The sequence below is a fragment of the Syzygium oleosum genome, unplaced genomic scaffold, assembly GCF_021117445.2.
Source record: "Syzygium oleosum isolate NSW1041296 unplaced genomic scaffold, Sole_v2.1 Sole_v2.32, whole genome shotgun sequence".
Lineage (NCBI taxonomy): Eukaryota > Viridiplantae > Streptophyta > Magnoliopsida > Myrtales > Myrtaceae > Syzygium > Syzygium oleosum.
In genome coordinates this window covers 450,289-461,305 of record NW_026607516.1, presented here as the reverse complement: position 1 = coordinate 461,305, position 11,017 = coordinate 450,289, and the positions used below count along the sequence as shown (strand labels likewise).

The 11,017-nt window shown below is 41.9% G+C and overlaps 1 protein-coding gene across 2 annotated transcripts; it reads left to right on the top strand.

The window, feature by feature from the left end:
* The first annotated feature begins 820 nt into the window (after positions 1–820).
* On the top strand, positions 821–8,352 carry LOC115686506 (E3 ubiquitin ligase PQT3-like). 2 transcript variants are annotated; one of them, XM_030611827.2, is made up of 15 exons: positions 821–1,728; positions 2,412–2,508; positions 2,760–2,841; positions 2,942–3,111; positions 3,208–3,284; positions 3,427–3,483; positions 3,601–3,757; positions 3,841–3,989; positions 4,239–4,403; positions 4,493–4,786; positions 5,130–5,171; positions 5,286–5,532; positions 5,644–5,760; positions 6,275–6,356; positions 7,318–8,352. In XM_030611827.2, exons 1-15 carry the CDS (start codon positions 1,563–1,565, stop codon positions 7,996–7,998), a joined length of 2,583 nt encoding a protein of 860 aa, XP_030467687.2. In that variant the 5' UTR covers positions 821–1,562; the 3' UTR covers positions 7,999–8,352. The 2 variants fall into 2 exon arrangements, with proteins under 2 accessions (XP_030467687.2, XP_030467686.2); XM_030611826.2 differs by having other exon boundaries at positions 5,280–5,532.
* The last annotated feature ends 2,665 nt before the right edge of the window (positions 8,353–11,017 follow it).

The window sequence follows — 11,017 nt, the reverse complement described above, 5'->3', positions numbered from 1 at the left end:
AATTCTATATTATAATATATTCTTATTCTATTTCTAGTCCAATTTTATCTAAACATGAATCGTTAAGTTTTCACCGATAATTTTATAATTAAATGAAAAAAATTAGGAGTAGAAATTTTTAGTGTCCTACCAAATACATTTATGTTCTTTTTCTACTTCGGGACTAGAAATTTTGTAAAGTTACTAAATGCGTTTTTTTCTCATAAACTCGTATAGGAAATAGAAATAGAAAAACTATTTCTGTACAGAAATTATTTTTGGGAACAAAAACGTTACTAAACAGACCCCAAATATAAAATAAGAGTTCGCTACAACTTAATTCCAAGCTTTTGTGCCAATGGGGTTAATACGAACCATTTACATCCCCTTTTTGTCGGGTACAGTGGTATTAATTGTCACAATATTACAAGACGAATCAAATACGAGAAAAGTTATCGAGAACTCTGGATTTCTGAATGTGACGCAACACGAGTAGGGGAATTTCACCCCGTGGATTGGAAACTCAATTTTCTGGGCAATAAATCGCTTTTTATAACTTGTTTTCTCACGTTTATATTATTTCCTAACGATAAGAACAATTCCAACGGAGTGCACGTCTTGATGCTATCTCATCTCTAATCAATCCTCAGATGGACGAGCAGGGTCTGTTCTCTGGGCCTCGATATGGGCCTGGGCCTCCAATTCTAATTACCTATAATAGAATCCCGAGGCCCATTAGCCCTCCAAGTGGAGGTCGGGGGGCCCTAGGGGCATGACCGTAATTTCACCCTAGTCTCGGACGCTTTATTAGGCCAGCGAGACAAAGTAATTGCGTGCGCCCGAAACGTCCACAGCTTTCGTATTTGCCTACTTTCACTCGCTTCATCTTCATCTCTCTCTCTCTCTCTCCGTCTTATCGGTTCATCTTCCGGTGCGTCGAAACCCTAGATTTCATCTCGAGCCAATCGCTTATCGGCGGAAGCTTTGCTCGATCTCCCGTCAATCGCATCGCCCCTGGAAGCTGTCGAAGGAGCGGTGGCCCCCGATCGAAGGTTGTTCGGATCTCGCCTGCGCGTGGCTCGTGCGAAGGAACCGAGGGGCCTCATCTGTGTGTTGAAGATCTTGGATTTCCGATCGTAGCTGGGGATTTTCGGAGTCCGAAGAAGGGGGGCTCTGGCGGATTCGGTGGAGATCTGTGGAGTTTTGATCCGATCGGGCTGGGAATCGGAGGGAGAAGGCTATTGATATCCCCCCGATCGTCAACGAGGGGGGGGGGGGATCGGGAGTTCGATGTTCGTCGAACTCGAGGCTGGATTTACGAGGATTGGCGCGGAGAAGCTGTAGAAGCCCCACCCGATTGGTTCGGCCTTTGTTGTTTTCCCCTGAAGAGGAGAGAGGAGGAAAAAGAAATTATCGAGTGTTGTTAGAATCCTGTACTGTCTTTTTGAATCTTTAGTTGAATTATCAGGCCCTGTTTTTTTTTCGGAGGCCTTTGATCATCGTTCTTACGGGGCGATTTTTCCGTTCTTGTGCATATTTTTGATTCATTCAGAAAGAAGGAAAAGAAAAAAAAAGATACTTCTATGGCGGTGTATTATAAATTTAAGAGTGCAAGAGATTTCGATTCAATTCCTATGGACGGTCCATTTATATCGGTTGGTGTCTTGAAAGAAAAAATTTTCGAATCAAAGCACTTGGGCAGGGGCACTGATTTCGACCTCGTGGTAACTAATGCTCAAACCAATGAAGGTTGGTTTCTTGCTTCATGAATCAATTAACAATTTTTAACAATTAAGCCTATGAAGTTTGGAGAGAGCTGTTTAGTGGGGTGCTGTCTGTGTGGCCTTTTGAGTCTAGTATTGGTGTTGTTTATGCTGAACTTGTCGAGGCTGAGATGATTGTGAGTGAGGTATTCATGACCTTATGGCCTGGGTTTTGGCCTGAGGTTGCAATACCTGCTGATCCTGAGGCTTTTTGTCAAATGAACCGATTGGTAGTGTTTTTGTAGTTAGTGCTAGCAAGTGCAGTGGCATAATTTGCGTGGGATTTGTTTTTTTTTGGGGGGGAGGAGGGTGCATTTACATTCATTATGATTAACATCACCTAATTTGACATTTGAGGGGAAAAGGGCTCTGTGGAGGAGCTTTTAATGGCTGACCTGATGATTAGTTAATGCTGGCTGCGGGAGGAGGGTACTTTCTCCACGGTCAATATCTGCTAATTTGATATTTGAGGGGAAAATAGCTCTGTGGAGGAGCTTCTAGTGGCTGATCTGATGACTGGTTAAGGCTGGCTGTGGGTTAGTCGGGTCATAGGTGAGGGTGCTCTGTGAGGGTGTTCGTCTTGGGATTTTTATTTGGCAGTTTATCTTCATTGCATGGATTATACATCTGCAATTTTTATAGCCATTTGTCACCGTTTTCAAATTTCAGAGTATCAGGATGAAGCTATGTTGATTCCAAAAAATACATCTGTATTAATTCGTCGGGTTCCTGGACGGCCTCGATTGCCCATTGTCACTGAACAAGAGTACTGCTTCGAACTCTTAAACTCCCGAATAATGTTGTTCTTTTCTGCAATGCACACACATCACATGCTACATCCATCCCTCTCTGTTTTAAAAGAAAAAAGTAAGAGAAAAGCAAAAAGATAATCTAGCATAGTGTTTTGGAGGCTTCTGTTACTTTTTCCTAAATAATAACTGTGTTAGTAGTAATATCAAGATATTGCATTCGAATTGGGGGACGAGTTCTGAGGTTGGTTGGAGTTTCATTATGCAGGCCAAAGGTGGAAAATAATGCAGTGGATTTTCAGACTGAGAAGAGTAGCTTTATAGGTGCCGATTCGTCTGCTGTAAAAAGTGTAAGCTTTCTTCTTTGTGGCTATGGCCTTGGTCATTTCTTAGCTTGCATGGATAACCATTGCATGTTCCCGTAACCATTTTTGTCATACGACTTTACAGCATCTGGAAGATTCTGAATGGGATGAATTTGGAAATGACCTCTATGCAATTCCTGAAGTGCTTCCAGTCCAATCTAGCAATCCAATTCCAGATGTTACACCAACAAACAAAGTTGATGAAGAGAACAAGATTAAAGCCTTGATAAATACTCCCGCCTTGGACTGGCAGCGGTGAGATGCCTCTGCTTTTTTTGTGCTTTAAGCAACTTGGTTCTTGGCTAATGGTTTCGAATTAATCTTAGTTGTGGCATTGAATGTGATGTGCAGTCAAGGTGCTGACGGTTTTGGCCCTGGAAGAGGTTTTGGAAGGGGGATGGGTGGACGAATGGGTGGACGTGGTTTTGGTAATTTTCTTTCCATTTGGTCTTTTTGAATTTTTAGCTTTGAAATAATGGAGGAGATGTTCATGACTGTGTGTAGCCCTCTCTGTTTGTCGTGTGGGCATGGTGGCTTATCAGGATTGTGTATCTGTCTTGAATAATGTAGGTTTGGAGCGTAAAACGCCGCCACAGGGCTATGTGTGCCATCGATGCAATGTCCCTGGTATGTTGATTTCCCATGTTTGTGTATGTCTGGTGCGTTGGTCTATGTGCACTGAATCAAGAAGCTTGGTCATTAACTCGCCCTGAATATGTTTGTTCTTTTTGTGGTGGGCAAAAGGTCACTATATTCAGCACTGCCCTACAAATGGCGATCCCAATTATGACATCAAAAGAGTGAAGCCGCCGACTGGTATCCCTAAGTCAATGTTGATGGCAAACCCAGATGGCTCGTATGCATTGCCGAGTGGGGCTGTTGCTATTCTGAAGCCAAACGAGTGAGATATCCTTAATTGCAGTTGTCACCTTAATTCTTTGGAGCATACTTGTAACAAAATGATATGATAATCTTTCTAAGCAGGGCTGCTTTTGAGAAAGAAATTGAGGGATTACCATCCACACGGTCTATTGGTGATCTACCTCCTGAACTTCACTGTCCATTGTGCAAGGAAGTGATGAAGGATGCTGTATTGACCAGCAAATGTTGCTTTAAGAGCTTTTGTGATAAATGTAAGTATCAATTCTTTTTTTTGGCTTTCCCAAGCTTTCTTAGTCTCTAGGTGGTATATATGAGTAGTGCTTAGATCATTGGGGGGGTGATGTTCCTGCTGTTTCACTAATTTGGCTTGATTTTCGTTGATGCTTTCCATTTCTTTTGGGGGGGTGCTTTTATGGTCTAGTGTCTTGTTTCCAGATGAGTTTAATTTTTTTCTTTTCAATCTAAACTAATTGCAAGCTCACCTTTCTAATTCTATGCAGGTATTAGGGATTACATAATTTCGAAGTCAATGTGTGTTTGTGGAGCCTCTAACATATTGGCAGACGATCTTTTACCAAACAAGACACTCCGTGATACGATCAACCGTATTATGGAGTCGGGTAACAGCAGTGCTGAGAATGCTGGAAGCACTTTTCAGGTTCAAGGTTTGTAACACTATTGTGGTTAGTACAGTTAGTATCGTGCTTGATTTGATGTTATCTTTCCGAGACCAAATTATGAGCTTCTTTGCCAGATATGGAGTCTGCTCGAGATCCCCACCCTAAAATGCCGTCGCCTACCATGTCTTCAGCATCGAAGGGAGACCAGAATCGGCCTCTGATTGAAGTATCTCCAAAGATGGACAACGTGGAGCAGGTTCAAACTGTTACTGCTCCTCAGGAAACCTCAGAGAGAGCAAAGACTGTCAAAGTAGCTGATGTATCTGAAGCTACTCACGATTCATTTAGCGTGAGGGAGCCTCCTTCGCAAAGTAGTGCTCCTCAAGCTGAGGAAGAGGTGCAGCAGAAGGTGGCCACTAGTGAAGCAGGTGACTGGTGCAACTAATGTTTTGATTATATGGAGACTATTTGAAGATCATTTTTGCTATTCTTCTGGAGAACACTTGGTTGCCAATACCCTCAACTAATTGGAGTTGAACTTGGCTCTGGAAAAGATCGACTTTTGAGCTTAGCTCGCAATATTTGTGGGGATTGAACTTAAAACTGCTTAGATTTTTCGCTTTGAATATGCGCTATTCCTTTGCAGATTGAATGGACGAATTTTCCCTTAAAGAAAAGGCTTTTCTGTGATTAGTCTTTCTTCCTCCTTGTGTGAAGTGAAGCGTTTCATAACACTGCTCTCATGATTCTTTTATCCTCCTCCTTTTGCAGGGAAAAAAAAAAAGAAGAAGAAAGTTCGTATGCCTGTCAATGGTCTGTCTTAAGCTCTTCGCATTGCTGATTAAGCTATTTCTTTAATTGAAGGGCTTGTGCCTTATTACTTGGACATAATCTTCAGGCTCATGCGTTTTTATTTTTCAGTTGCAGACATGCAGTGGAGAACTGCCCAAGATCTGGCTGCTGAGAACTACATGATGTCTCTGGGTGCTTCTACGTATAACCCATATTGGAATGGCATGCAGCCTGGAATGGATGCATTCATGGCCCCTTATGGTGGTGGGATGCCGTATATGGGATATGGAATGGGGCCTTTAGACATGCCTTTTGCAGGAGTCATGCCTCAGGATCCTTTTGGCGCTCCTGGCTACATGATGCCTGTTGTGCCACCACACAGGTCTCTCTCCCTCTCTCTCTCTCTCTCTCTCTCAAAGAACCGGTTGTGCCTCAGGGTCCCCCTCTTCTTAATAAAGTTGAGCCTATAAATCTGATGATTATTTTGCTTTAGGGATCTCGCATATGGTGTTGGTATGAATGCTCCACCTCCTATCATGAGCAGAGAAGAGTTTGAGGCCCGAAAAGCTGACTTAAGGAGGAAACGTGAGAACGAGAGGCGAGGAGAAAGGTTATTCATCTTCTTCTTTTGATGCAGTGCTCAAGTTATCGTTATTGAGAATGATTTGCTCATTTTATGATAAAGATCATCTTTCCATTCCCAGATCTTGCTTGTGACATGATTAGATGAAATCTGTATGGTGAGAAGCAATTCTTGTCATTGGAGATGAGGACATAAGATGGGGGATTTGAATTGTTAACTGAACTTTGAATAAATAGATAGAATTGCTTGAATTCCTTTCTTTTTTCCCACAATTCCTTTCTCTTTTCCTCCTGTACTCAATGTTAGCTTTGGTTATTGCTAAAACCAGAGCTTATTTTGAAGAAAATTCAGCATCGTTTGATGAAAGCTAATGAAGTAATGGATCCAAAAGTTCATATTCTGTTTTAACAATTTTAAGTTTCCTTGGAGTTACCAGCATAGTATAGTTGCATATTTATCCATATATCCATTTATGTTAAAAAAAAATTGTGGCTATCTGTCACGTGATTGGAATTTGACATGTTTCATAATCTTGCTGCAGCCGGGAGATGTCCAGAGACAGGGAATATAGTAGAGCCATGAGCGGTAGTGCTGGTGATGTTTCTTCAATGAAATTGAAATCTGTATGTTTCTTTTCTTGTCCTATTTCTTTATCATGTGTGCTCACCAGCTTGTACTTTACTATTTGCTGCCTTCTGGGGACTTTGTGGATTTCTTCTTGCCTCTATGAGGATCAAGGGAACCTTTTAATTTACCGAAAACTAAATGATGCACTTTTCAATGACTGGATCGACTGATGTGTAATGTGCCTCTTCTACTTTGCTTTCCTAATTTCTCACGGAGCCTCAGAATAAGAATAATTTGGTGTTTGGGGGGGGGGGGGGGGGGGGGGAACACAAATACGAGTCACTAATCAGCTACTTTGTCGCTGGATTTGTTGGCCTGGGCTGTTTGAAGTTTGGTTGTGCTTAAATTGACTCTATCGTTTCTAATTCATTTGATAGTTCGGCTCAACTTTGGTGGGCCTTGCTTTGGCTATTGGCGTCATCTTATTCTTCATCTTCTCAGTCATGTAGGGGAAGTGGTTGCAACCTCAAGGCCCACTTTTAAATTTAGCAAAAAGAAAAATCACGTTGGACTGGGTTAATCTGCATTTTGAAATGCAATTTCATAATTCTGCATGGATAATCTTCTAGGCGATTTTTGGAATATATTTTAGATGAAGGCCTAGAATGCCCGAGGTATATTTGATTAAAGGGTCGCTGGAGAATTTGTATCAGAAATGCTTGTCTCCCTTCCTTTTGTTTTCCGTCTCGGAAGGAACGAGAGTGGAAACGACAGCTGAGAGTTGGTTGTGCTGGCTTGTTTTCATAACCTTCACATTGGAAAATTAGCCAAGTCCTATTTGTTTGTTTCATCTTCTTGTAAAGATGAACTCTGTGCATGGCGTTAGTTTTATCTTAGTCAATAGTCGGAAATCTGAAATGAGAACAAGCTTGCTGAGAAAGGAGAGAAAGGAAACGTCTTCCTCAAGAATGGTGGAATATAGTTTAATCAGAGTTTTTTATATCTCAACTGTTGCAGAAAGCATCCATTCACCCGCAGACATCGGCTGCCGAACATCACCATCGCCGCCGTCGATCTTCATCTGAACGGTCCACTGACGACATTGAAGCTCCACTACCACCACCATGTCCTGCCAAGAGAAAGTCTTCGGAGCACCACAGAGACCGTGACTTCGAACACGACCACACCCAGGACTCCCAGGACCACAGCCACCACCAGCACTCCTCCTCCAAGAGACCCTCCTCAGAGACCAACACCGCAACCAAGCCCACACCATCATCCTCAATATCAACAGCTGCGGCGGCGGCGGCGGCGGCAGCAGCAATGGACCGGAAACAAAAAGCGAGTGTCTTCTCTCGCATCAGCTTCCCTGAGGGAGAACTCTCCAAGAAGAGAAAACTCTCATCATCCTCCGAACCTCCAACAACCCATCACAAGGTCTCTTCTTCCTCCAATGGGTATTACGATGAGCAGAAGTCATCTTCCACTGTAAAGGCTGCTTCTGCTTCTACTGCTGGAGTGAGGAAGAGCAGCAGTACTGTGGACTATGAGTCGAGTGATGACGAGAGGCATTTCAAGAGGAAGCCGTCGAGGTATGAGCCCTCGCCTCCTCCACCGCCGATGGCTGAGAGGGAGGACGAGGGTCGGCACTCCCGGGGGTCAAGAGATAGAGACCATCACCGCAGTGGAAGACGTTGACTTCATGACAACGTGGAATCCATCTGTGGCGGAGGCAGCGTGGGTCGGTTCTCGCAGGGGTTGAGGGAGAGACACCACCAGTGCACATTGGAAAATGTCGATGTTCAAATGAGTGCGCCTGGAAATGCTCCGAATTGGGAGATGTTGCGGCTATGTTATATTGGCAACAGTTTTGTGGATTGAATCCTGTTTCAATGCTCAATTCATGTTACGATGAGCTTGTGGATATTTTGATATGTATTTCTTAATTCTCGATTCTATAACAATAAGAATCGTTACAACTTGTACTCTTCGGAGTCTTCTCCATGCTCCGTCGTTAAATTCATGGATAAAGGTTGCTTCTTGTTCTCACAATTTACATCTGATAAAGTCTCTCTTCGCTGCAACTATCATAGATCGATTAATTAGTGCGTTTTAAGTTACTTATAATATCAATTAATCATCCCTTACCTTCTGATATATGACATTAATCAATCTTTTCTAAGATTCCAAACAGTTGATAAGTTGTATCTCAGTGATTGGTAAAATTAGAAGTCAGGAAGGTAAAAATATGCAGACATCGCACCCGCCATCTCCGGATTGTTTCTGACCGAAACTTGCTTTTGGTTGGCCAAACGAAGAAAGGGAAAGAAATTTAAGAAGTGCCACTTGCTTACTGCTTAGCAATTTCTATTCAAATTTCCGTGAACCATGGTCTATTCTGTAACTCTCCGAAGCTAGCTAAAATGTCACCAATTAGGAAAATACCCATCTTTCAAAAGCAAGACTTGCATATTTTGAACTTCAAGCATCTGATCCAATTTCCGCATAGTACAAGGCTTAATGATTTAGTAAATGTCGTGGAAGCATCTCGGATTATTTTAAGCACTGACATGGCGTGTTACTTAATTTGGTTCTAAGCTCGGTTCTGTTCCATTCAGATGGCAACTTGCAATTTTACTAAAGCAGAAGTTGCGACCCATCGATCAAATTGACTTGAGTTTGAAGACATCATCTTCACATGCAACGGACAAGCCGTAGTTTCTGCAATACTTAGAAGTTCACTAATGACATGAACAAGGCACATAAGGTTATACGGAGAAACCCACTGGTTATGTTTCATAAGCATACATAGAAATTCAACTTAAGAACAGACCACCAACATGCCTCAAAATATTTATGTTTATCGTTAAAAGGAAGCTGCAAAAATGACTGTACAAAGCTAGGCGCTTTACATATGGCATCCCAGTTGGATATCTCATTATATCGAGTTTAACAAAAAAGTGATCCCTTAATTTTTAAGTTAAAAATTCGAAAAAATTAAAAATTCATATTGAACAAATTAAAAGTTCAAGAATCATACTATATATTGAGTTACAGATCAAGAATCATATTGAATAAATTAAAAATTTAGGAATCACATTATACATTAAATCAAAATTCATGAATTATTTGTATCATTTATCTTTTATTATAACTTTCTCTTTCCTATTATTAGTAAATTTACACGAATGATTGCACCGTTTCTTTCAAACTCGTAATCATCAGAACATATCCATGCGTATCCGCCTTAATTAATTGTACAATTGACACTTGTACTTCTGTAAACTTCTTTAAAATGCCAGTAAATCACAGGTTTTTTTTTTTTTTTTGGATCGAAAAATTACTGCTTTAATAGATAGTCGGAGACACTTCTGAAATTGAACCCACGGAAAATATATTTAAAAAAAAATAAAAATAAAACAAACCCGCCGCATTAATTATCGTGGAGGTGGCCGTTGCCGAATTTACCGTTTCGACCTCGCACGGGTAACCCACTTTCCTATTCGAGAAGGGGCAGATTTGGAACAGCCGGCAAAGTGAGGCTAAATGCCCGTTACAAATACAAGCCCCCCTCACGCGGTCACATCATATCTCTCCTCTTCTTCTTCTTCTTCCTCCTCCTCCTCTGTGTTCTCTCTCTCTGTTCTTCACTTCTTTGTTGTCTGTGCTTCCTTTTCCTCTCTCGACGGAGCCAGATTCCGGGTCGATCGGAGAGGGGCGGATCCGCGCGTCTGGCTCCGCCGCGTGCGGCCAATCATGGGTGACGGGACGCCCCTGCGTCGGGGCCAGAGAGAGAGAGAGAGAGAGAGAGGAGAACGGGACTGTGATCGGGGCTCGGCGACCGGGACGCCGCCCTTGGTGGCAGCGGAGGCGAGGCTGAGCAAACGACGTGTGCGGGTAGCGGATTCGAGGGCTTGCCGGAGTTCGAGGGGGATTCGTAAGTTTCTTGAACTTTTTTCGCTCTGGCTTGTTGATTGGGTGTTGCTGCGTGACGATTTATACTGTCGTTTGTGGGTAAATCTTGTCTGGAGAACTTAAAATCTTCATGCGATTCGATGTATGCCAACTTCTGACTTTGTTCTGTACAATGATTTATCCAGGACTTACTATGTTTCGTACATCTTTTGGAATTTAAATCATATCCCGCAAGTTTTTCGGACCTAGTTGTCAATGTTTTAACAAGCAGCGAGATTTCGGAATATTTCCCACAAATTTTCTGTTGAAATGTAACCCCGATTTAAAGTTTTCCTCAAATTCGTTTCCGAACATCGCAACCGATGGAATTGATTTTCCTTTGTACAGGGTCTATTATTTCTCAAACATCTTTGGGAGTTCGAATTTGCTCTTAAAGAACACATGCTTATGTATGATAGATCATCCCACAGATTTGTTTAACCTGTTTGTCATTGGCTTTATGTTCAGTAATTTGAACAAATCCCTGTTTTTAGAATATCAGAAACACCCACGAACCTTTTTGAAACCCCTAAAGCATTATAGAACCAAAAACACCCCGTCCTAAATAATTTGTCTTAAATCTTTTCGTGTAAAAAGTCAAGATTTTTGTTTTCTACTTTTTGAATATCAAACTTTGGCTTAGAAAGTTCTTTGTTAGAGAGTAACTTGATTCGTTTGTAGAGTTTTGTGGTTTGTCAACCTGTTTGGTGATCTTATGCGACATGAACATAATTGATATGCCTTGACAATCATACTGTTTAGT